A 26,045-nucleotide genomic window follows, 5' to 3' on the forward strand; every position below is an offset into this window, starting at 1 on the left:
ATATATATATATATATATATATATATATATATATATATATATTATTTTATGATCATTTTTTAGAGAATTAGAACTTTAACCTAAAATTTAATCAACGACCACTGAAATTCTTCATATACGCTTATATCAATTTTACATCTTTTATTTCCAATCAAGTTTTCATTTTACTTTTTTTTTCACTCCGAAAATGAACTGCAATTATCGTCTTCTCAAATCCATCAAGCCTGCTACCTCCGCGTTGACGCGCCCAACAGTGCACCGCCTCGCCAACACTACACCTCCGCTCCCACCACCATGACTACACCTCCGCGCACGTCACCGCGCCACCATTGCAATATCGAGGTAGGCTTTTGAATTTTCTTCTCCTTCTACTGTACCAATTTGATTAGAAAATTGCATGCAGATCTATTTGAAGTATTTATTGAATTGAATTGCAATAATGAATTAATGATAAATCAATCACAACATTCATCAAGTTACATTAATTTTATTATGTTTTTAGGTGGATTAAAGTTCTAATTTTAGGAAAATAATTCAATCGGCTTTTGTGAATGCAAAATTGCAGTAATTACAATCAAATTACACTTAAAATTTCAAAAACTCTAATTTATTTCGTACAAAATTGATCTAACCTAGGTCAAATTTAGAGCCCTTGTTTGATTTATTTCTCGAATTTTCTAAGGCCAAACAAAAATGGCTATTAATGGACGGCTGGTTGTTGTTTGTCACAATTGAAATGAGTTTGTCCGATCCTTATCAATGTTGGTGTAATGATGATATTAGCAGTTTCTTAAACCATACACGAACTTGATTTGATTATAGAGTAATTGGAGTTGCTAGAATTCGGAATATAATTAAATCTAATTTGACTGCATTTGCAGTTAATTTAAGTTCTTGATTGTAATTTTCGATCGGTAATTTTGTAGGTTAGGTTAATTGATACTGGTATTGGAATGACAAAAGAGGAGCTTGTTGATTGTTTGGTTACTATTGCACAGAGTGGCACTTCCAAGTTTTTTAAAGCATTGAAGGTACTCGAAACCTTTTTTTGTGATATAGTTGAATGTTTTGATTAAAGTAATCTGTGCATGAAATTATTAATAATTTACTGTACTTTTCATAAGCTTTATCTCCTAAAGTTTTCTATTTATGTGCAGGAAAACCAAGACCTTGGTGCTGACAATGGTTTAATTGGACAGTTTGGTGTTGGATTTTATTCTGCCTTTCTGGTTGCAGACAGGGTACTGAGATTGTGCAAACTTTATTTTGTTGTTACTTTGATTATGGAGTTAATGAACGAGACATATTTTTAAACTAGAATTTGCTCCTCTCATCAGGTTGTTGTGTCTACAAAGAGCCCAAGGTCTGACAAGCAGTATATCTAGGAAGCAGCAGCTGATAGTAGCTCATATGTAATCAGGGAAGAAACTGACCCGGAAAAGATCTTGAAGCGTGGAACAGAAATCACGTTGTACCTAAGGGTATATATGTTTTTACTTGCTGATTCCATATGTTGTTATGCACAATAATTTCTACTGGAGGTTAAAATGCTTTTCATGTTTGTGGTGACTTTGATGTGTGTGCTGTGTTCATTAGTTTCTATGATTTCTGCAATCTGCATATTGGCTAGATAAATCATTTTTTTTTCTTTTTGAGAACGAAAGTGGCGATATTATTAATCGAAGAGAATTATATTATATCTAACTTGGTTTTTACTTGATTTTGGTGGGTATCTAGAACTACGAGTTAATATTTTGTCCCATGTAATTTTGGTGTAAAAATAGGTGAAATATGTGAAAGAATTGATTGAGTGGACAACTATGTCAGATTTGTGGAGATGAAATAAAATCTGATGGACATAGTGAGCCATTTGTTGCTTGTAAAGTTGCAATGAGTGTGCATTCCTACTGTGTTGAGCTTGCTACGAGCATGAATGAGGCAAAGTGAATCAAAGGTAGCTAATTTTGCCTTTTTAATGGTTGTGTTTCATAATTCATTTTACCAGATATGATTTCAGGTATTGTCTTTTTGTTATGTTAATGCGAATTTTAGTATCATGCTCTTTAATTCTGTATGAATGTGTAATTCATTCTCTAATTGATTTCTCCCTTGGGTTTTTGCATTTTTACCACACTGTCTTTCATATAACTGTGCTTTTGCTTTTAAATTACAGAACATAGAATTTTGTAGTAGAACTTTATTTTATGTTGGAATTATTTTTATTCAAATAAATGTTCACTTATATCTTATGTTTGTTTTGTAAATTTACAACAATCAAAGAAAGGGGGAATGCCGAGAAGAGAAGAAATAAGAACGATTGATTGTAAATATTTTTGTTTAATTTGTACCTCTTGTTATGTTTTATTTTCATGCTATATTTATTGTAATTTTTTTTTTGATTTTTAGTATATTCAAGTTTTACGGGTTATTGGCTTGCGAAGTTAGGGGGCGAGGATCAGCAGGAACAAGCTGCAAATGCAGCAATGTGGCGCTCTATTTGGAGTGTTCGTGGCCCTCCCAAGCTACAACATTTTCTTTGGAGTGCGGTTAAAGGGAACTTGGCTGTAAAAGATAGATTGGCTTACAGACATATCACACACGATGCTTCCTGTCAGGTGTGTGGGGTGGAAAGGGAGACTATTTTTCATGCTCTGCTGGAGTGCAATGTTGCAAGTCAGATTTGGGCGGTTAGTGAGTATAAGGACAGCTTGATGGGTGCTCCTAACTCTTCTTTATTTGAGTTTTGGGTTTGGTTAAACAGTAAGTTTTACAGGAGATGTTGTATAGACATTTGCTACTCTAATGTGGGCTAGTTGGAGGTGTCGAAACTTAGCAATTTTTTAGAATGAGCATCCTACCTTTGTGATGGTTGCTGTTGGGTTTCTCAGGATGGTTTTGGACTACAATTCTTATGCCCAGAAGGTTTTTATAGCTGCTGCTGGAGTTACTACTGCTGTTAGATCTGATGGATGGAAATGCCCTCCCATGGGCTGCATCAAGGTTAATACAGATGCCCATATTCCTGCTGAGGGTATGGCTAGCTTAGGGGTGGTGTTTAGGGACGTTACAGGTGCTGTCCTTGCTGCTGCTACGCGAAAAGCTTACACAAAGGTGCCATAACATTCTGAAGCTCTGGCCATCAGATATGCCCTGCAACTTGCTAGGAGATTAGGATACTCTCGACTTTGGGTGGAATCGGATGCTATAAATGTGGTTCAAGCAGCGCAATTTGATGATGGTGGTTTGGCGCATATCTACATTGTCTTTGATGAAATTAGGAATAATAGTTTGCCCTTTAACATATGTACGTTTTCTCATGTTAAGCGTAATTTCAATACAGTAGCCCACCTAGTGGCGAGTTGGGATATCGGAAACAATGTTGAGTATGTACATTTGGGTTCCTTTCCTCAAAGCTTAAGTACTTTGGCGGAAATGGATCTTCTTTAATAATATGGGCTGCTGTAGACACCTAAAAATGTCTCCCCAAAACCAAACCCGTTGATGAACACCTTTCACCGCCATTATTGGTGGATTTGAGTATTTAATCTTTGTAGTGCTTAAATTCATGTCTTATCCAATATATTTCATGAACCAATCCAATTTCTAGCTCATTTCCATTAACCATAACCTATTTTCCACTTTTCGTGTCCACATCGCAAAACTGAGAGAAACTGATTTTATGGCTATACAATTTTGATCCAATTATTATTTTGTTGGATAGGCCTTTAAATAAGATTTCCAACCATATATCATAAGCCCAATTCCGAGCTATAACGAAAAAGATATGAGCAAAACACTAAACTCGGCCTAAAACCGACACCCTTCCACTAAAACGGCCATATATTAAAAAATACATATTTTTTTACTTGATTTTAAATGGGTTGGAAAGTAGACTTGATAAGATTTCCAATGATATATTATATGCATTATTTCAAGTTACGGATCAAAAGTTATGATTATTTTAAAAACGGGTAAAAAACTGAAATTACCGCGCAGCAGCAAAAATGCCGTGACGCGGCAAAAGCTGACGTGTCACGGGGCTTATTCCCATGACACGGTGCCCATATTTGTAATTCTGCACAATTTTCCCCCGTGTCACGGTGCAATTTCCCGTGTCACGGTGCCCATTCCGTGACACGGGAATATTCCGTGTAATTTCCGCGTACTTTTTACACCGTGACACGGCATACTGCACTGTGCCACGGTGGACAATGCCGTGTCACGGCATTTCTACCGTGTCACGGCATTTCTACCGTGTCACGGTGCACATCCCGTGCCACGGGATTGCTCCGTGTTTTCTCCGCGTAATCCCTAAACGCGTTTTCACTTCCCGTAACCTAAATATTTCCCGTGTGACGCAAATTTGTACCGTGTCACGGGAAATTTTCCCATCTGACGGTGGGATTTCCCGTGTCACGGTACACTTTGCCGTGTCGCGGGATACTTTTTTAGGGTTTTTATCATTTTAGGGTTCCGTGTGCTCCCTGAGCACATTTTCTCTATAAATACCCCCTCATTTCTGATGTACGGGGGCACCAATAATCATTCTCTCTCACCTTACACCAAAAAATCATTCTCTTCTCCCTCTTTAACCTAATTTCTAGCCTCCTTATTCTTCCATAACAATTCCCCTAAGCACTCCAAGGAGTCTATACTTAACCCGAGGTTCCGTCCTTAAACCAAGGCGTGAAAGGTACAAATAACTGAGGGTTTGGACCAAATCAACTCTACTTTTTATTTAATTTAATTTAATTTCTATTCAATTTATATTTTTTTTATTAAAGTTACTAACAGTTTATTCAAGATGTAGCAATTCAAGGAACGCGCGGAAAGTGAGTAGTTAATCATTTAATTACTCTTATTTTTATTCTTGTTGCTAGTATCATGATTATGTTTTATATTTGATTTGACTAACGCTGTTATGCTTAAATTGCTTCCAATATTAATGTTTATTCTATTGTTATCATGATCACCATATTGCATGTTTAAAGGGAATATGTAATTGAAAATCACGCCTAATAAGATAATTTGGACAACCGGTTTAGGTTTCTTTTTAATCTTGTTGTTTAATTCAAGTGATCACAATATTTTAGAATAATATGTTGCATTAATATTAAACCAATTAAGTATAATAATAGTTTGGAGAAAATTGAATATCTTTGTTTGTATGCCTTTGAGATCGCAGGAATCACTTTTCACTATAAGAATCGAGTAGAGGCCAATACGGGCGAATGTGACTCCATGACTCACTTCGTACCATCATCCCCGATCCTCCTTTCGTGGTTCCGAACCATATGGAGTTAGTAATCTCATGGATTATGAATGGGGTGTAACCTTCACGGGTCAATCGTTGTTACCTTCGTTGTCCCTTTATTGTGGTTGCCTTTTATGATCCGTGAACGGTTTACAAGTTCCTTAAAAACTTGTTGGCGGCTCCCTACTTTCCTTGTCCCTAATCGTATATGTCAATTCCTACTTCCTAAGAGTGCCAAGCATATTCACACATGCTTTTTACGTTGGCGCACTTCGAACGACGCCTACAATTTGGCGACTCCACTTGGGAGGATTCTTGGTTATTTATCGATTTGAGTGATCGATATTTAATTAAGATGAGTGGATGAGACTTGAAAGATTCTTGAAAAATATTCCTGTGATTAATTTGGCATTTTTGCATATGCATAGACGTTTTAACGTCGCATTTAGGTCTGTCCCGTAGGAAAAATTGAATAACTTGATTGCGTACGAAGGAAAACAGGGCACCAGTCAGATTTTCTGACTGCCGTGCTACGGCAAAATCTGCCGTGTCACGGTACAGTGCACCGTCTGACGGTGTGCCGTACCGTGGCACGGGAATCCTTGTCGTGTCACGGCAGTCCTAAAATCAGTCCGGTGGCTTATTTTCTCTTAGCTTCTCATAGTCAACTTCCTTTGATTTTTCTGAAAAAACGTATGTGTTCTACATACGTCTTAGCTCCGGGAGATTTAAGCTCTATCAACCCAAAAACGCTCATGGATATAAGAGTTCATCCGAGTTATTAAATCCACCCAAACCATGGAGTTGAGTTCGATTTCATCACGAACTCGCGGAGCCGCCCGTTGGCATACACCCTCAAGGGAGGCTGCCTTGCTAATGCGTCCAAACTCTTAACCATGGTACCCTATTGACACCAAATAAACTTGACCATAGTCGAACATAGAACTTGACCTTAGGTTGCGAACTATTCTTTGCATCATTGTGCCTACATGTTTTATGTTTGGTCGTTTTGATCCTAACCTTAACGATGTTTCTTTGTCTATGGTGGATTATTTTATGACTAACGATTGCCAATGGACCGTACTCACTTAGTAATTAGCAAAAAAAAAAAAAAAAAAAAAAAGGGGGAAGGGTTGCCGCGACACGGGACTGTCCACCGTGTCACGGCACAGTCCACCGTGGCGCGGTGGACCTGCAGCAAAAAAAAAAAAAAAGGTAAAAAGTCTGCCGCGCCACGGGAAACTGTACCGTGTCACGACAAATTTCCACCGTGACATGGTGGATTTCCAAAAAAAAAAAAAAAAAAATCTCGTGCCACGTCAGCATCCACCGTGGCACGGGAAAGTTCACCGTGTCACGGCAATTTCCACCGTGACACGGTGGATTTTCCAGAAAAAAAAAAAACCGCGTCAGTCAAGTCTTCCGTGTTAATTTGGTCCTCGCGTCAATCATTTTGGTTATTGTTCACATGTCTAGCCATACGATCATACCACGAGTCTTATAACATCACTTAGTCACTCACGAGTCAAGTATAGTCCACACACTTTCTTTATGTTCCGACTCGAGTCGTGCACCAGGTCGTTTATGATCGTATATTAGGTTCATGCACCCTTTTTTTGTCATATAATAAAAAAATAAGTGGAGTTTTCTCACCTATTTTCAAATGTCTATTTTTTTTTTCTTCCTTTCCTATCTTGAGCAATGAGTCAATCAATTAAGTGAATTATTTTATTTCACAGTACTTGGTCAAGGAACAGGGATAGATTAATACGGTTCGAGTCATTACCGCAACAATCTCTCAGATCTAATACGCGTTCAAAGAGAACTTTGCCATCTCCATTACTCAACACCTTACAATGGCCACTAAAGAAGATATTGAGAACATAACCAAATCTATCGAGGCACCGTCTTCCATGATGCAAACCCTTACCACTAGGGTCACTACCATGGAACAAAACAAGGTCACTGTTTCCACCCTTGACAAACTGAAGGAACAAATGAGTAAGATTTATGAGGATTTCACTTATGTGGAACGACCTCCCACTCCTTTGGATGTAAGGGACAGACTCCCTGAAAAGTTCTCCACTGCAGATATTCCAAAGTTCAAGCCTACTGACAATCCAATATTCCATTTGAAGGCGTTCTCTGCAACCATGGATCTTAAGGGATTGGACGTAACACTCTTCCCTACGACGTTCCCTCTCTCCTTAGAACATGCTTGCCAACAATGGTTTTATTCCTTGGATGCGAAGCATACTGCGACTTGGCAAGATGTCACCGACAGTTTCATGAATCGTTACAAGTGTAACATTCAAACTAAAACTTCTGAACGTGAACTCTCCATTCACAAACAGAAAGAGAATGAAGGCTTCACTGCTTACCTGAACAGGTGGAGGGAAACATCTTCACTCTTGGTAGATCCTCCCAAAGAAAGAGAGATGGTTCGCCTCTTTATTCAAAATCTAACTCATAAATATAGGGAACATCTCAAATTTCTTCCACTGAACACTTTCGAAGCTGTATACAACATCGGCATCAATATCGAGGATGAGCTAATAAAGACTGCTGGTAGTAACAATAATAACACTTGGAAAAACAAGAAGAACGACCATCCTTCTTCTTCGTCTTCTAAGCACGAAAGTACTACCAACAATATAATCCAAGTTGATATCAATGAAGTGTTAGCTCTTGATGCTCCATTGCCCAAGAAGAAAAGAACTTACACTCATTTAGGAATGACTTATGATGCGGCCTTTGATCGCCTTTACGGTCAAGGCTTAATCACACCTATTGGACCATTTCCAGAGCCAAAACCTGAAGAAAGGAGCGTCAAATGGAATCCCAATTCCCATTGCAAGTACCATCAAGGAAGGGGCCACACCACGGAGCAATGTTGGAATTTGAAGGACGTCATTCAAGACTTGATGGATGCAAACAAACTTCCTGTCCCTCCAGGCGGCAAGAAGTAATGAATACAAGGCACATAGATCCTTCGTGCAAGATTGCATGATTTCTTTCTTTATCATTCTTCTCCATTCCCCCATTCATGTCTAGCATAGGTTTTCCACTTTGATTTTTTTTTTTTATGTGTTTCATGTGTTTTGTTCACCTTTTCCATTAATAAAATGAGAAATTTTCCTTTACATCTCGATCATAGAATTTTTCATTCATTCATTCATTCTCAAAAAAAAAAAAAAAAAAAAAAATTAAAAAATTGAAAAATAATAAAAAATAAAAAATCAATTACCGAACTAAACCAAAGGTACACCAATGACTTGAGGCACCTTTGCAACCCTGTCATTCCCTGTTAACCGTTCAATCACATTCCATTTCTTCATCAACCATTTTGAGCCTCGTCTAACGTTTGGCCTTCATTTCTTCAACCCACATTCACTTAACCCTGGGATTGGAAGATGTGTAATTGTATAACATTAAAAAAGAAAGTTAAAAAAAAAAAAAGCAGCAAAGCAACAATAAAACAATGTCTAAAGGCAAATGTTCCAATGTCTTTGATATGAACATGTCTCAAATTGCGTCTCTCATCGAGTGCTTGGTACCGTGCCTGAGAAACATGAATGCTAAGTGAGTGATGGACCGCATGATCTGAGATTGCCTACATTGATTCACAAGAATGAAAAAAAAAGAAGAAGTTCAAAACAAAAAAAAAACATATATGAAAAATAAAACTTGCAAAGTCTAATACACAATTGCATATCTTGGGGGCTTCTCTCGGGTCTTGAGCCTTTTACCCCTTTCTTCCTTAAACCTTCAGCTTAACCACCTTACAACCCTTGAAAGACCTCTTTGAGGTGTACACACACTTGTGCAAAGTTCGGTTGGAGCTACGTTCGGCCTGATTCCTAACGGATACGTAGGCAACCTCACATCGAGGTGCGGCCACATTCATATTCATATCCATGCATGATCGAGTCAAAGAATATCCAATTCTTACCTCTACCCATTTAGAGCTAGACTTGGGGGCTTGAACCCACATCATTTAGCCTACCTAGCCTAAAGAGTCATCATCTTTGACTCTTCTCACATCTCTTTCCATCGCCATAACCCTTGCAGCCAGCCTTAGTATCACATTCACACACTTCACTCACACATCCATATCCATATCAATCATCCTTCCCTTTAAGAGCCCTTTATCATGAAATCTTGTTTTAACACTGTGCATGTTTCATCATATTTAAAGACAACATTAATTAGAAGAAACATTGTATACTTGCTTAGCTTCCTGACCTGAGCAATATTCATTGTTTCATGCACCGCATAATGTACTAAGAAACACTTATATATCAATGATTTTTAATCATACAAAGAATATCGTGCTTAGCTCCTTGACCTAAGCAACGTTCATTATGCAATAATCACTTCATCTTTATACGTGCTTAGCTTCCAAACCTAAGTGACGTTCAAGATCGCTTCTTTACACCATATATGATGCTTAGCTCCATGACTTAAGTTCATTCATCTATCGTGTCACATGATGTAATTGTCCTTAGCCTCCTGGCCTAAGAACATGCATCATGCAGGACAAGCAATTTAATCCATATGATTCATTTCGTCTTGCTCAAGGAGGAAGTTCAAAACTTCTTTCCTTTTTCATTATTTTATTTTGGGGAAGTTCAAAAACTTTTTCCAAATTTTTATCGAGGGAAGTTCGAAAATAAAATTTCATTTTTCACGTCTTTCTTTTGCGGGAGAAAGTCGGTACCCTCCACTCGTCTCATGACAAAAATGATGGAATTTTTTTTCTTTTGCATTTTCGGTTGCTTGTGTCTGCACACACACACACTCAAACTATATCACAAGTCATACTCATGTCATGTCATGTCATGTCGTGTCAAGTCAAACTTGGTCAAGTTAGTTGATCAAGTCAATCATAGTCTATACGAGTCCCCTGGCAAATTTTATTTTGCAGGTCTCATTTACAGCCCACGTCCGGGGACAAGCGGACCATCTACAGCCCACGTCCGGAGACAAGCGGACCATTTACAACCAGCCCACGTCCGGGGATAAGCGGACCATCTAAAGCCCACGTCCGGGGACAGGCGGACCATCTACAGCCCACGTTTGGGGACAAGCGAACCATTTACAGCCCACGTTTGGGGACAAGCGAACCAAGTACAGCCCACGTCCGGGGACAAGCAAACCAACTACAGCCCACGTCCGGGGACAAGCGGACCATCTACAACCCACGTTCGAGGACAATCGAACCACCATCATTTCACGGAGCAAGGTTCTCGATACATAGAGACTTGCAATCTCATCATCTGTCGACTTTCCTCAAGCTTGGAAAGCGTTATCGGTGGATTTTTCTTCAAGTATAGAAAACCGCCAAGTCGGCTTTCCTTAAACTTGGAAAGCGTTATCGGTGGATTTTTCTTCAAGTATAGAAAACCGCCAAATTCCTTTGTTGGCTTTCCTCAAGCATGGAAAGCATCATCGGTGGATTTCTTCAAGCATAGAATGACACCAAATTCATACGTCGACTTTCCTCAGGCATGGAAAGTATCATCAGGTAGGTTTCTTCAGGCTCAGAAAACTACCAAACTCCTGATTCGGCTTTCCTCAGGCATGGAAAGCGTTTTAACAAATGTCATCCGGTGGATTCCTTCAAGCATAGGAAGCTGCCAAATTCATTTGTCACCGATACACTGGTGCTAGATACGTATTCTATCCTTTTACTTTTTTATCTGTGGAATTAACATTTTTCTGCAGGTATCGGCGAATACAGAGTTATTTAGGATCGCATAACGTCTTAAATCATTCTCCGTCCCTATCGGCTACTTTGACTATCGTTTTTGAAACTGACGTTTCTACAAACTCAGTCAAAGTGGGGGCTTCTGTAGACACCTAAAAATGTCTCCCCAAAACCAAACCCGTTGATGAACACCTTTCACCGCCATTATTGGTGGAGTTGAGTATTTAATATTTGTAGTGCTTAAATTCATGTCCTATCCAATATATTTCATGAACCAATCCTATTTCTAGCTCATTTCCCTAAACCATAACCTATTTTCCACTTTTCGTGTCCACATCGCAAAACTGAGAGAAACTGATTTTATGGCTATACAATTTTGATCCAATTATTATTTTTTTGGATAGGCCTATAAATAAGCTTTCCAACCATATATCATAAGCCCAATTCCGACCTATAACGAAAAAGATATGAGCAAAACACTAAACTCGGCCTTAAACCGACACCCTTCCACGAAAACGGCCATATCTGAACAAATACATATCATTTTGACTTGATTTTCATTGGGTTGGAAAGTAGACGTGATAAGCTTTCCAATGATATATTATATGCATTATTTTAAGTTACGAATCAAAAGTTATGATTATTTTAAAAACGGGTAAAAAACTGAAATTACCGCACAGCAGCAAAAATGACGCGACGCGGCAAAAGCTGACGTGTCACGGGGCTTATTCCCGTGAAACGGTGCCCATCTTTGTAATTATACACAATTTTCCCCCGTGTCACGGGATTTTGCACCGTGTCACGGTGCAATTTCCTGCGTCACGGTGCCCATTCCGTGACACGAGAATATTCCGTGTAATTTCCGCGTACTTTTTACACTGTGACACGGCATACTGCACTGTGCCACGGTGGGCAATGCCGTGTCGCGGCATTTCTTCCCGTGTCACGGTGCACATCCTGTGCCACGGGATTGCTCCGTGTTTTCTCTGCGTAATCCCTAAACGCGTTTTCACTTCCCGTGTCACGGTACACTTTGTCGTGTCGCGGGATACTTTTTTAGGGTTTTTATCATTTTAGGGTTCCGTGTGCTCCCTGAGCACATTTTCTCTATAAATACCCCCTCATTTATGATGTACGGGGGCACCAATAATCATTCTCTCTCACCTTACACCAAAAAATCATTCTCTTCTCCCTCTTTAACCTAATTTCTAGCCTCCTTATTCTTCCATAACAATTCCCCTAAGCACTCCAAGGAGTCTATACTTAACCCGAGGTTCCGTCCTTAAACCAAGGCGTGAAAGGTACAAATAACTGAGGGTTTGGACCAAATCAACTCTACTTTTTATTTAATTTAATTTAATTTAATTTAATTTCTATTCAATTTATATTTTTTTTTATTAAAGTTACTAACAGTTTATTCATGATGTAGCAATTCAAGGAACGCGCGGAAAGTGAGTAGTTAATCATTTAATTACTCTTATTTTTATTCTTGTTGCTAGTATCATGATTATGTTTTATATTTGATTTGACTAACGCTGTTATGCTTAAATTGCTTCCAATATTAATGTTTATTCTATTGTTATCATGATCACCATATTGCATGTTTAAAGAGAATATGTAATTGAAAATCACGCCTAATAAGATAATTTGGACAACCGGTTTAGGTTCCTTTTTAATCTTGTTGTTTAATTCAAGTGACCACAATATTTTAGAATAATATGTTGCATTAATATTAAACCAATTTAGCATAATAATAGTTTGGAGAAAATTGAATATCTTTGTTTGTATGCCTTTGAGATCGCAGGAATCGCTTTTCACTATAAGAATCGAGTAGAGGCCAATACGGGCGAATGTGACTCCATGACTCACTTCGTACCATCATCCCCGATCCTCCTTTCGTGGTTCCGAACCATATGGAGTTAGTAATCTCATGGATTATGAATGGGGTGTAACCTTCACGGGTCAATCGTTGTTGCCTTCGTTGTCCCTTTATTGTGGTTGCCTTTTATGATCCGTGAACGGTTTACAAGTTCCTTAAAAACTTGTTGGCGGCTCCCTACTTTCCTTGTCCCTAATCGTATATGTCAATTCCTATTTCCTAAGAGTGCCAAGCATATTCACACATGCTTTTTACGTAGGCGTACTTCGAATGACGCCTACAATTTGGCGACTCCACTTGGGAGGATTCTTGGTTATTTATCGATTTGAGTGATCGATATTTAATTAAGATGAGTGGATGAGACTTGAAAGATTCCTGAAAAATATTCCTGTGATTAATTTGGCATTGTTGCATATGCATAGACGTTTTAACGTCGCATTTAGGTTTGTCCCGTAGGAAAAACTGAATAACTTGATTGCGTACGAAGGAAAACAGGGCACCAGTCAGATTTTCTGACTGCCGTGTCACGGTACAGTGCACCGTCTGACGGTGTGCCGTACCGTGGCACGGGAATCCTTGCCGTGTCACGGCAGTCCTAAAATCAGTCCGGTGGCTTATTTTTTCTTCTCACAGTCAACTTCCTTTGATTTTTCTGAAAAAACGTATGTGTTCTACATACGTCTTAGCCCCGGGGGATTTAAGCTCTATCAACCCAAAAACGCTCATGGCAATAAGGGTTCATCCGAGTTATTAAATCCACCCAAACCATGGAGTCGAGTTCGATTTCATCACGAACTCGCGGAGCCGCCTGTTGGCATACACCCTCAAGGGAGGATGCCTTGTTAACGCGTCCAAACTCTTAACCATGGTACCCTATTGACACCAAATAAACTTGACCATAGTCGAACATAGAACTTGACCTTAGGTTGCGAACTATTCTTTGCATCATTGTGCCTACATGTTTTATGTTTGGTCGTTTTGATCCTAACCTTAACGATGTTTCTTTGTCTATGGTGGATTATTTTATGACTAATGATTGCCAATGGACCGTACTCACTTAGTAATTAGCAAAAAACAAAAAAAAAAAAAGGGGGAAGGGTTGCCGCGACACGGGACTGTCCACCGTGTCACGGCACAGTCCACCGTTTAAAAAAGGGGAAGGGTTGCCGCGACACGGAACGGTCCTGAGGCGTTCTATAAGCCTATTTCGTTCTATAAGGCGTTCTATAACGAATTACATAAAAACTAGGAAAATTTGGATTTTGGTACCTCAAATATGGGGCTAATTGAAATTTCGTACCCATTTAAATTTTATTTTTAAATTGGTACCTCCAAAAACTCATAACTGTAGCTTTCAGTACCTCCGTCAACATTCAGTCAAATTTTCCGTTGGTGGGTGTAGACACCTATTTGTGTCTCCCCAAACCAAACCCGGTGATGAGTACCTTTCACGTCGAATCATAATCGAATGAAGTGAAAGTGTGGAAAGTCTAGTGTTGCGGAAAGTTTTAATTTTTTTTCTTTTCTCTTCTCTCTGTTTTTGAAAACTTATTTTAAGAAAACAGCCAATCCAGTTTGGTTGGTCCATGATATGGGTCCAATAATAGTGTAGTTGGATGGGGCTTTCAAATACCTTTCCAACGATATATTATAAGCCCAATTCCGATGAATATTGAGGAAATTATGGCCAATTTACTAAATTGGGCCCGGTTTGAGCCTTATATACGGCCCAATGATCTAGGGGAGAGCCTAATATGATTTTTCATTCCTAATGCAATTAGGAATGGTTTTAGTCTTCTTGAATCTTCTAGAAGGTTCTTTTCATTCCTAATTCAATTAGCATTGATAAATTGACTTTTTGACTTTTCAGAGTTTTAATTAAAATCAAATAGCATTTTTGAGGAAATTATATGATTTTATCCTCCAGTACGGAAAATTTATCTGATTTTCGAAAACGCGTTAAAACCAGGCTTGGCGCCTGGAACCAGGCCTGGCGCCTGGCGCCAGTGTTGGTGCCTAGCGCCAGTTAGCCAGGGTTTGCGCCAACTCTGTTTTTTGTGCGTCAGGCTCTGTTTTGTTTATTTTATCTTTTTGGCTGATTTTATCTATAAATAACGTATTAAAAACTCCGCCATCATTCACTAATCTTCACCAATATTCACCAATATTCACCAATTCTCCTCATTCACGAGTTCTCATCTACAATCAGTTTTAATTAGCATTCTCTAATTGTTTCATTCTCTCAATCATTCATCTCTTTCTTCCCTTTTCAAACCTTTGTTTTCTCATACAAAATTCCGCATTCGCAAGATCTAGAAACACCTATCCTTATTCGAAGTTTCCTTCGCCCTAGACGTGAAAGGTTTAATTTCTGAGGGTTTGGTCCCAAATCTCTCTTTAAATTATTTAATTTAATTGCTTGTTTATTATTTTCCTTGAAGTTACTAACGTGTGTATTTTGTTATTAGAAAGAGGTACGAAGCATCAAAGTAAGTTCTTTAATGGTTTTAATTGATTTATGATATCATGTTTATATTGTTATTATGATATTCCTAGGGTAATTTTAATATTAAATATGATTGTTATGATGCCTTTTATTCTCTTCCTAATATTTATTTATGTTAGTATCATGTTAGGGTTAAAGATTTGATTTTTATTGCTTGGTGACATGCTAGGGTTTGTTATTAATCTCTTTAGTATCATGCCTAGGATCTTGCTATTATTATTATGCTTTAATATTAACATGAACATGATTATGATTGTTATGATTTATGATGATTATGAATATTATTATTATTTTGATGATGATTATTTTATTTGTGATGATTATTATTATTATAATTATAATTATTATTCATGATATTGATTATTATTATGTTGCTTGATATTATTTATTGTTATTGCTTGATCACACCTTTTATTGCATGTTTAAAGGGAATTTGTACTTGTAATCACACATAATAAGATAATTAATAATCTTGTTAGGGTTAATTTGATTATAATTCAAGTGATCTCCAATAATAGTTTATTTGTGCATTAATATTTAATCAACATAGATAAACAGGTTTAGGGTTAATTCTATTGATTGCATGTTAGTCAGAAAGCGCACATGAATACGATCAGAACAAAGTAGAGGCCTATTAGTAGGGCAGGTTCAATCTCTTTTAGGTTGGATTTGTACCTTCATCCCCGAACCCTTATTTGGTTCAAGACCTTATGGAGTTGGCGATCTCTTGGATCGTTAAGGGGTGTAACCTTCATCCTATGAACGGTTTACAAGTTCCTAAAAAACTTGTTGGCGACTCTTTTGCTCTATCTTCTTCCCTTTTGGACGCCACCGTACTTTAGTGTATGATCATAGTGGGGTTCAAGCTAGTGGGATTAAAGCTTGAAATTATTCCCTACAGTTTTTGGCGACTCCACTGGGGAGGATTTCTATTTTAATTCCTGAATTTGTTTCGGAAATAATTTAGAATGAGTGGATGAGACTCGAAAAGTTCTAAGTATTTCATGTGCGTAATTTTGATTAACATTATTGTCATATGCATAAAAAGATCTCATTGGAAAGACCATCCGTAATGAGTTAAAAACATAGGATTTTACACGTAGGAAATTTGAGGAATGTCTTTCACAACTAGGACCGAAATAACACCGCGCGAAACTGGAAAATTTTATCGAGCACAGAAAGCTGCTGAGGCATGTGGGAAGTAGCGTCAGGGGCCAGAGCTTGGCGCCAGTATTTTAGTTGTAGCGCCAGACGCCAGTATTGGCGCCAGGCGCTATAGTTAAAAGCTGGCGCCAGTCTCTGTTTGCTGGCGCCAATTTCCCCCAATACTGAGCCAGAAATATGCGTTCTAATTTCGACTGGTTTTTCGTATTGTTTGCTCGATCCTACTTCCTTATTGAATTTTTTTCCTCACTTTTCTAAAACCCATATGTGTTCTACATATGGACATAACCCTCTGGGAATTCATGCTCCATCTACCCGATTGAACACTCCGTGCAACAAAGGGTACATCCGAGATGTTGAATTCACCAAACCATGGAAGCGAGTTTTTTTTTTTCTAAACTCACGGTGTCCCATCCACTCGCGCCAACCCTTCACGGTTAGGCTTCCGCGCGGTGCATCCGGACAATTAACCATGGACCCTCTTTTGACTAACCCATATCCCGAACTTTAGAGAACTAGAGCCATGGTTAGGTGGCAAACGCATTGCATCATATTGTGCCTACTTGACTAATTGTGCATTATTTGTTGTGCATATATATTCTATGTTTCTCTTAACCGTTTTTTGACTTGTGTTGAGACTAAATAAATTAATGACTTAAAGAACTTTGCCTAATTAACTAATTAATTAATTAATTCGAGTCAATAAAGTCTAATATTTTAATCTGAATTGACCTAGTACGACTTTAGGCATACCCCGATTGATTAATAATACCGAAAACAGTCCCAGACCGAAGCTCCAATATTGGCGCCAAGATCTGAGCTGCAGCGCCACATTATGGAGTGTAGCGCCTGACGACAGTTCTGTCGTCTGGCGCCAAGCTCCACAGTGCGACGCCAGTCCTGTCGCCTGGCCGACAATTTGGATTATTGGTCGAGTCATCACCTAGGGTCTAATTAATCAATTTTCTAATTAATTCGGTTAAATTTTGCTGTCAATAGTACTTATTTGAGTCAATGATCGAGTTTAGGCACTAAATCCCATGGTCTTACAAAAGAGTCCAAGCATGCCACTTACACTCAACGCACACACCAATATACATACTTTGACCATGTTTAAGAGAGTCTTGTGTGCGCGTTTTTTCCATCATTTTTTTAAGGGGGTAAGTTGGATATTAATCCTCCATTAAAAAAAACTATACTTAGTTCCCTAAAAATATGTACATTATTTTTCCAAAAAATATGCACCCTTTTCTTTTTTTCTTTTCTCTCTTAAAATAAACCATAAAGTCAAGTTGATTTGAGTCGAGTAATTAAAACGCAAAATGGTTTATTTACAGCGCGTGGTCAAGAAAGGAAGGACGGTTAATCAAAGACAACCTCTTCGTACAAGTCCAACTTTTCGACAAACCCATAGCTCATAAGAGGAAAGTTAAGACCATAATGGCAACACAAGAAGAAGTCAATGATCTTAAGAACCAACTGGCTACCGTAACTGAGACACTGAAGCTTCTTGCACTCAAGATCGATGATCCCGTGAAACAACAATAGATGGACCTCATGCAAGAGAGTTTAAGCAAGTTGTCTAGCGACTACAAGTTTCAAGAGCTTACATCACAAGGGGTCTCGGTTGACAAAGATCTTCTTCCGCAGAAGTTCAAACGCCAACGACATCCCAAAATTCAGAGCAACTGATAACCCTTACTTTCATTTAAGAGCATTCGAAACAATAATGAGTATTAAGGGTATCGATAAGAAAGTTTTCCCTTCTCTGTTCTCACTATCTCTCGAGACCATTTGCCAACAATGGTTCTTTTCTCTCGAGAAAGAAAAGACCTCTACCTGGGAGTCAATAGCAAACTCTTTCGTTGATAGGTACAAGTGCAACATTCAAGTCGAGACTGACCATAGGGAACTTGAAATCCTCAAGCAGAAAGAGAATGAAGGCTTCACCTCTTTCTTTAACAAGTGGAGAGAAACCTCACCTAAGATGATTGAGGTGCCAAGTGAAAAAGAATCTGTGAGACTGTTCATAAAAAATCTCCAAGAAAAATATTCCAAGCATCTCAAGTATCATAATAATCTCCATACCTTCAAGGCCGTTTATGACATTGGGATCAATATTGAAGATGACTTGGCTAAGTTAAAAGTTGCCAACAATAACTCCAATAGTGGCTGGAAAGGAAAGAAGAACGACAATCCTTCTTCTTCCAAAACCGCCCACTCAAACAATGTTAGCACCTTTAATTTAGGATAAGTCCTTGCTACGAACAATCAAGGACAGAAGAAACCATTTAGGAGGAACTTCACTCCTATTGGCATGAGTTATGACACCGCAGTTGATCGATTAAATGCAAAGGGTCTTATAACTCCTATTGGACCATTCGTGGACCCACCAGTTGAGAAGAGGTCGGCTAATTGGAACCTCAATGCACACTGCAAGTATCACCAAGGTAGGGGCCATCTCACTGAAAACTGTTGGAAGCTTAAAGAAGCCATACAAGACTTGATCGACAACAACAAGCTGCCGTTGCCCCCTGCCAGTAAGAAGCCAAGCATTGACAATGCACCTCTCTCTCATACCCTGGCTATCTCTAATGAGGAAAACGAGGTTGACCCCTCATCTCTCATTAGACCCGTCAAAGAACTCCGTGCCATAGAAAAAGAAGAGGAAATCTTTTTCGATGTCAAGGATAACCTTCCAGAACCGGCAAATAAGGATGATATACAATTGCTCACACTGTCTATAAAGGAGGTATCACAACTACTACGTGAAGCTCTCAAAGTTATGAACGAACTCCATAAGAAATATGATGAGCTTCCACTTCCGAAAGATAAAAGAGAATTCACACCCATAGGAATGACCTATGATGCTATTTTTGATCGTCTCTATGATCAAGGACTAATCAAACCTATTGGTCCAACAGAGGATCCAATATTAGAAAAGCGATCTCCAAGGTGGGATCCCAAATCCTACTTTAAATACCATCGAGGAAACGGTTATACCACTGATGAATGCTACAGGTTTCAAAACCTCATTGAAGATCTTGTGGAAGCTAATAAGATCCCATTACCTCTAGTTAGCAAGGGAACGACTTATGAGGCAAAGCATTTTCCCTTACAAGTCACTGAAAAACCCAAGAAGAGCAATAGAATCTGCACTCCAATTAGGATCCCATATGCACAAATGTTCGAAATGCTCTCCGAGAGTGGCGAGATCAAACCTCTCGAACCAAGACCATTCGAATCTTTGAAAAGGACAGATAGATATTACTGTCAGTATCATCAATCAGGGGGTCACACTATAGAAAACTATTTCAAATTCAAGGATTTGGTTTAGAAAATGATTGATGAAAAGAAACTAGTCCAAATTCAACAAGAAGAGGATACGACCATTAATGGAGTTTGGGACAGTGATGAAGAAGATGTCTATCTAAAGGACGTAGTAGGATCTACACCTTCTGTGTCATACACCACAGATGACATTTGGGCTGAAGAAGACTCATCAATAGACGTCCTCACAAGATCCGGGAGAATGCAACCTCCCGTTTCAACATAACCTATGCCAACCACATAACAAGTTCCCATACCTATCATTGAAGACAATGATATTGTTAAGCAGTTTAAGAAGACAAAAGTTGAGATGAATGTATGGAAACTTCTAGCGACATCTCGAGAACATAGGTTGGCTGTAATGAATGCCTTGGACAAAATTGGGATAGACTCTGACACTACTCCTGAGGGACTAGCCAACTTCCTCACAAGTGACCTTCCTAGTCCGATTAATTTGATCACCTTTTTTGACAAAGATTTACCCCCAGAAGGTGACAAACATTACAAGGCATTAAACCTCACAGTAGTTTGCAAGAGGATGAATGTTCCTATGACTCTTGTAGACAAAGGATCGGCCATCAACGTATGTCCACTTAGAACTGCGAGGATGCTTGGCATTAGGGATGAAGATTTAACTCCGTCTACACAAGGAATAAGGGCCTACGAGAACACTCGTCGTCAAGCTCTTGGCAAGATTACCCTAAATGTAACGGCAGGAGCAATAGAACATGCTACTACTTTCCAAGTAGTAGACATCAAAGCTTCATTCAACTTGTTGTTGGGACGCCCTTGGCTTCATGATCTAAAGGCCGTCCCTTCATCTCTCCACCAACAAGTAAAAGCTATGGTTGGGGGAATTCCAGTCACCATCGAACTTGGTTTCGAACCGACTCTGAAAGATCTCAAGCGAGCCTAGGAAAAGTCAAAAGCACGTAGGGATGCTCGTATTCAAAAGAAAGCAATCCCAATGGATCAGTATCCTCTTACGCTTAATGGTCAGTTTATAAAAGAAGGAGAGGACTATCCATGCCATGAATTTCCCGAGCCATTTGTTGTAAACGGCATACGACAACCGGGATTTGAGATTTTCTTGGATTGCTACTTCACCGATGAAATCCCAACTCCTGTCCACAAGGAGAAAGCACCCCCATGCTTTGACTTTAACGTCATGGGATTACTGTTTGGGCGAGAAAAGAATGAGCCAACTTGTAAAGAGGATAAATCCTCGCTCATTCGAACAGTCCTACAAAGTGAAAGCTTCGATCCCTCGAAGCTAATTACTCCAGCTGAAGGATCACTACAAGGGTGACGCAAGACTATCAAAGTGACTACTCCAAGCGGAAGGAAGATATCCATCACGACAGGGCAAGGACCGATGTTTGAAGAGACGTCTGAGTCAGAGTCTTTTCCTTTAGAGTCTTTTAAGTCTTTAGTAGTAACACCTCCCCCTCCTATTTCTTCTCCTAGGATAGTTAGTGATCCAGTCCCTAAGGACATATCACTCTTTGATGTAATGATCTCAGAGTATAATAATATTTCTCATTCTCCTTACTTCTCGTGTTCTTCTCTAACCCAAGATGACGAGCATTGCTTAACTAACATTGAAAAAGACAAAGAAATTATTAAAGAAATGAAAACACTCGAAAAGAGAACACCGGTAATTGAAGAAACTGAAACAATTGATATCTCAAATGATTGAACTCATAAAAGAGAAGTTAAAATCGGATTATCAAGAACCGATTTAATTAACTTACTTAAAGAATTTATCGATGTATTTGCTTGGTCATATGAAGATATGCCAGGCATTAATAAAGAAATAGCTCAACACACTATACCACTAATTCCAGGAATGAAACCTGTAAAACAAAAGTTGCGTCGAATGAAACCTAACGTAGCCCTTAAAATAAAAGAAGAAGTTCAAAAACAGATAACTGCAGGTTTCATCAAGGTATCCAAATACCCCGAATGGGTCGCCAACGTCGTCCCAGTTCCGAAGAAAGACGGAAGGCTAAGGATGTGTGTCGACTATCGAGATCTAAATAAGGCAAGTCCAAAGGACGACTTCCCTTTGCCACACATCGATATTCTAGTAGATAACACGGCAAATCACGCGCTTCTCTCGTTCATGGATGGGTACGCAGGTTACAACCAGATTCTCATGGCAAAAGAAGACATGGAGAAAACAACTTTTATAACACCATGGGGCACTTACTGCTACACGGTAATGCCATTCAGGTTGAAAAACGCGGGTGCTACTTACCAACGTGCTGCAACTGCCTTACTCCATGACATGATGCATAAAGAAGTCGAAGTATATGTCGACGACATGATTGTAAAATCAAAAGACCGTCCAGGCCATCAAGTAGCCTTAAAGAAATTTTTCGAAAGGCTAAGGAAGTATAATATGAGGTTGAATCCATCTAAGTGTGCTTTTGGAGTCACCTCAGGCAAGCTCTTGGGTTACGTCATAAGCTCTAGAGGAATAGAGGTAGACCCAACCAAGATCAAAGCAATCATGTCAATGCCACCGCCCAAGACTGAGAAACAGATTCGAGGATTTATTGGCCGGTTGCAATACATAAGTAGGTTCATATCAAAATTGACGACGATATGTGAACCAATCTTCAAAAAACTCAAGAAGAATGTACCAGTGATATGGGATGACGAGTGTCAAAAAGCCTTTGAAAAGATCAAAGCCTATCTCGCAAATCCTCCCGTATTAGCACCAGCACTTCCCGGCATACCTCTTAGGTTATATTTGACATTATCAAAAGAGACAATGGGAGCTATGCTAGCACAAGAAGTAGAAGGCAAGGAGAATGCAATCTACTACCTAAGCAAGAAGATACTCGAATACTAAGCACGCTATACACCGCTCGAGAAGTTGTGCCTCGCCTTGGTATGGGCCACAACTAAGTTAAGACATTACATGCTGGTGCATACCGTCTTCGTAGTCTCCCGATTAGATCCACTCAAGTATCTATTCGAGAAATCTACACTCAATGGACGCATATCAAGATGGATAGTCAATCTAGCCCAGTTTGATGTAAGGTTTATGCCACAAAAAGCTATCAAAGGATCCGTGGTGTCAGACTTTCTAGCAAATTTTCCAATAGAAGACTCGACGCCAATGAAAGACAATGAATTTCCAGATGAAGACCTAATGGTTACTGAAGATAATACTTGGACCTTGTACTTCGACGGAGCCTCAAACCAAAAGGGATGTGGTGTTGGAGTACTACTAGTATCACCTAAAGAAGAGCATGTTCCAATCTCCATAAAGCTTGATTTCGACGTTACCAACAATGCTGCTGAATATGAAGCATGCGTGGTAGGCCTTGAAACAGCTTTGGCATTGGGAGTAAAAAAGTTAAGGATATTCGGAGACTCTTTTTTGATCATCAATCAAATATCTAAAAGGTGGAAAGTAAGGAGCGAAAGCCTAGCCCCTTATCAAACCTATTTGGAAACTCTTACCGATTAGTTAGACAAGGTAGAATATACATATCTACCTAGAGAGGAAAATCAATTTGCTGATGCCTTGGCAAGATTAGCCTCAATGGTTAGGATTCCCACGGAAATCGAGCAAATGCCTCTAACTATAGAAAAAAGGCACAAACCAGCACACATCCAGGCTATAGAAGACGGCGAAGTAGTCCAAGGCGAAGAAGAAGAAGAACCGTGGTACACAAACATACTCAATTATGTCACCAAAGGAGAATACCCTCCTCATGCTGACAAAAGAGCAAAACGAGCATTGAGGCTTTTGGCTTCCCAATATGTACTCATAGACAACGAACTACATAAAATGGTACCTAAAGGTCGAGCTCTCCTATGTGTAGGAAAGAAGGATGCACAAAGAGCAATGAGAATAGTCCTCGAAGGAATTTGTGGCACTCATATAAATGGAAAAATGTTAGTCCAAAAGATAATGCGAGAAGGATATTATTGGACTACAATGAATAGGGATTGCCATCAATACGTAAAAAGATGCCCTAAATGCCAAATTTATGCCAATTTACAACATATCCCTCCATCTTTGCTCTACACCTACACATCGCCATGGCCATTCTCTACATGGGGAATTGACATCATTGGCAAAATCACTCCCCAGGAACAGGAGGCCACGAATAAATTCTAGTAGCAATTGATTACTTCACAAAGTGGGTCGAAGTGCAATCGTACGCTAAAATCACTGCAAAACATGTAGCACTCTTTATCGAGAGAAATATTATTTGTCGATATGGAGTCTCACATGAAATGATAAGTGGCAATGGAACTCACTTTCAAGCCGCATGTGAGAATTGCTGCAAAAATATGGCATTCAACATCATCATTCTTCCCCTTATAGACCTCAAGCAAATGGAGCAGTCGAGGCAGCTAATAAAAATTTGAAGACTATCATCGAGAAAATGACGGAAAATTATAAGGATTGGCCTGACAAACTTCACTTCGCATTGTGGGGTTACCGCACGTCAATCTGTACATCAACAGGAAATACGCCATTTTCTTTGGTATATGGAATGGATGTCGTACAACCTGTCGAACTAGAAATACCATCTTTACGCATTGCGTTAGAGAGTAAACTCGATGAAGTTGAATGGACTAGGGCAAGATATGAAGAATTGATTCTACTCGACGAGAAACGACTAGAAGCTGTACATCACACTCAGTGTTACCAGACTCGTATGGCTAGGCATTTTAATAAGAAGGTCAAGACAAGAAATATCAAAGTAGGAGACTTGGTGTTAAAAGCACTAAGGAAAAATGTTTTAGATCCAAGGGGTAAATTTAGACCTAATTGGTCTGGACCCTACATTGTCAAAACAATCCTGTTAGGAGGTGCAGCAAAACTAACTGATATGGATGGCAATGAATTCTCAAACATGACAAATCTTGACCAACTTAAGAAATACTACCCATAATTACTTGAGTAAGATACTCAAGAGAGCTACGTTCGGCCTGATTCCTTAAGAAACGATACATAGGCAACCCTTTACGGGTGCAGCCACTTTATTTTTCGACATCTCCGCGTTCCAGAATTAATTAAAAATTAAACAGAAGATCGGCGAATTATCGGCGTCGCAGAGAAGAACCTGGCGCCTGGCGCCAGACTTCGATGATAAGCGCCAATTGCAAATAAGTGGCGCCAATTTGAAAATAAATTCTGGGCAAATTTCGGTATTTTTTCGAAAAATTTTCGACTTCCGTACTCGAAGAATTTCTGAAAAATTAATTTTTTTCGGTTTTCATTGCTTTAATAAAATAAATTTAAAGTAAATAATTTAATTAAAAGCTGAAATTTCATTAATAAAATAAAATTACATTATTGATGGAATTTAAATAAAGCCGAAATAAATTAACTTTAAATGAAAAATAAACTAAGTCTAATAAATTGAAAGTCAAGCAATGCTCCCAATCTTTCTTTTCCTTTCTAGCCCTTTTCCAATTTTTGTCTGCTTCCTCCTCCTCATCCATAACCTTAGCTAGTAGGCACCCTTTAGAGGACCTACATTCAATTTTAGAGTAGATAGTCTCCCCTTCAGCTAACACTCCATGCTTCTTTTCCTCCCAAGCCTTTTTATCTGTGGTGTTAGCTTTCCTTTTTCCTTTATCTTTGGTAGCACCTTTCTTCCTAGGCATTGCAGGCGTTTTGAATTCAATTCTTGCACCTAGACGTTCCTTGGCAGGAATCACCCTGTCACCCAGACGACTCTTCACATCAGTTTTACCCTGATCTTTCTTCGAATCCTTCGAAGGTTTCTTCAGCAACCACTTCTTCACATCATTGGGAAAAGAAGGAGGATCCTTTTAGGTAATCACTTCCCATAAAGGTCTAGCACTCCAGTAAGCATCAAATCTGTCTATTTCTTGGGAAACAGGGTACTCATAGGGAGGACGAAGATCCCCGGAAGGAATATTCTGAAGCAAGCCGTATTGTCTTTTTACCCTGCAGGGGTAATAATAAGTTACACGAGACAAACTTGGAAGACGGCAGAAAGGTTGCTTGTTGACACCAACCATCCTTTCTATTTTCCACCATGGGACGACCCACTTGATAGCAAAATCACGAGATTCGAAGATTTTTCTCCACCCATGGCGCCCAATTTTAGGGAACCGTTTCTTCCTTCTCACGAAGAAATTGGGAGTATACTTCTCAATATCGTCCGGAGGGCTAATTAATCCTAGCCTTTCCATTAGC

General features: G+C 39.1%; 1 protein-coding gene across 3 annotated transcripts; it reads left to right on the forward strand.

Moving 5' to 3' along the window:
- Positions 1–124: 124 nt before the first annotated feature.
- On the forward strand, positions 125–3,477 carry LOC145634707 (heat shock protein 90-5, chloroplastic-like). Of its 3 annotated transcripts, none has more exons than XR_014113500.1 (5): positions 125–342; positions 927–1,031; positions 1,158–1,241; positions 1,338–1,481; positions 1,785–3,477. XR_014113500.1 is itself a non-coding variant. In XM_081686104.1 (4 exons), exons 1-4 carry the CDS (start codon positions 295–297, stop codon positions 1,383–1,385), a joined length of 285 nt encoding a protein of 94 aa, XP_081542230.1. In that variant the 5' UTR covers positions 125–294; the 3' UTR covers positions 1,386–3,477. The 3 variants fall into 3 exon arrangements, 1 of the variants encoding a protein (XP_081542230.1); XR_014113501.1 differs by having other exon boundaries at positions 2,407–3,477; XM_081686104.1 differs by having other exon boundaries at positions 1,338–3,477.
- Positions 3,478–26,045: the final 22,568 nt, after the last annotated feature.

The sequence above is a fragment of the Chenopodium album genome, chromosome 6 (assembly GCF_948465745.1).
Source record: "Chenopodium album chromosome 6, dcCheAlbu1.1, whole genome shotgun sequence".
Lineage (NCBI taxonomy): Eukaryota > Viridiplantae > Streptophyta > Magnoliopsida > Caryophyllales > Amaranthaceae > Chenopodium > Chenopodium album.

Coding starts and splice junctions, on each gene's coding strand:
- LOC145634707 (XM_081686104.1), top strand. CDS start 295: ATGACTACACCTCCGCGCACGTCACCGCGCCACCATTGCAATATCGAG. Junction 1,032..1,157: donor AGTTTTTTAAAGCATTGAAG/GTACTCGAAACC, acceptor ATTTATGTGCAG/GAAAACCAAGACCTTGGTGC. Junction 1,242..1,337: donor CCTTTCTGGTTGCAGACAGG/GTACTGAGATTG, acceptor TCCTCTCATCAG/GTTGTTGTGTCTACAAAGAG.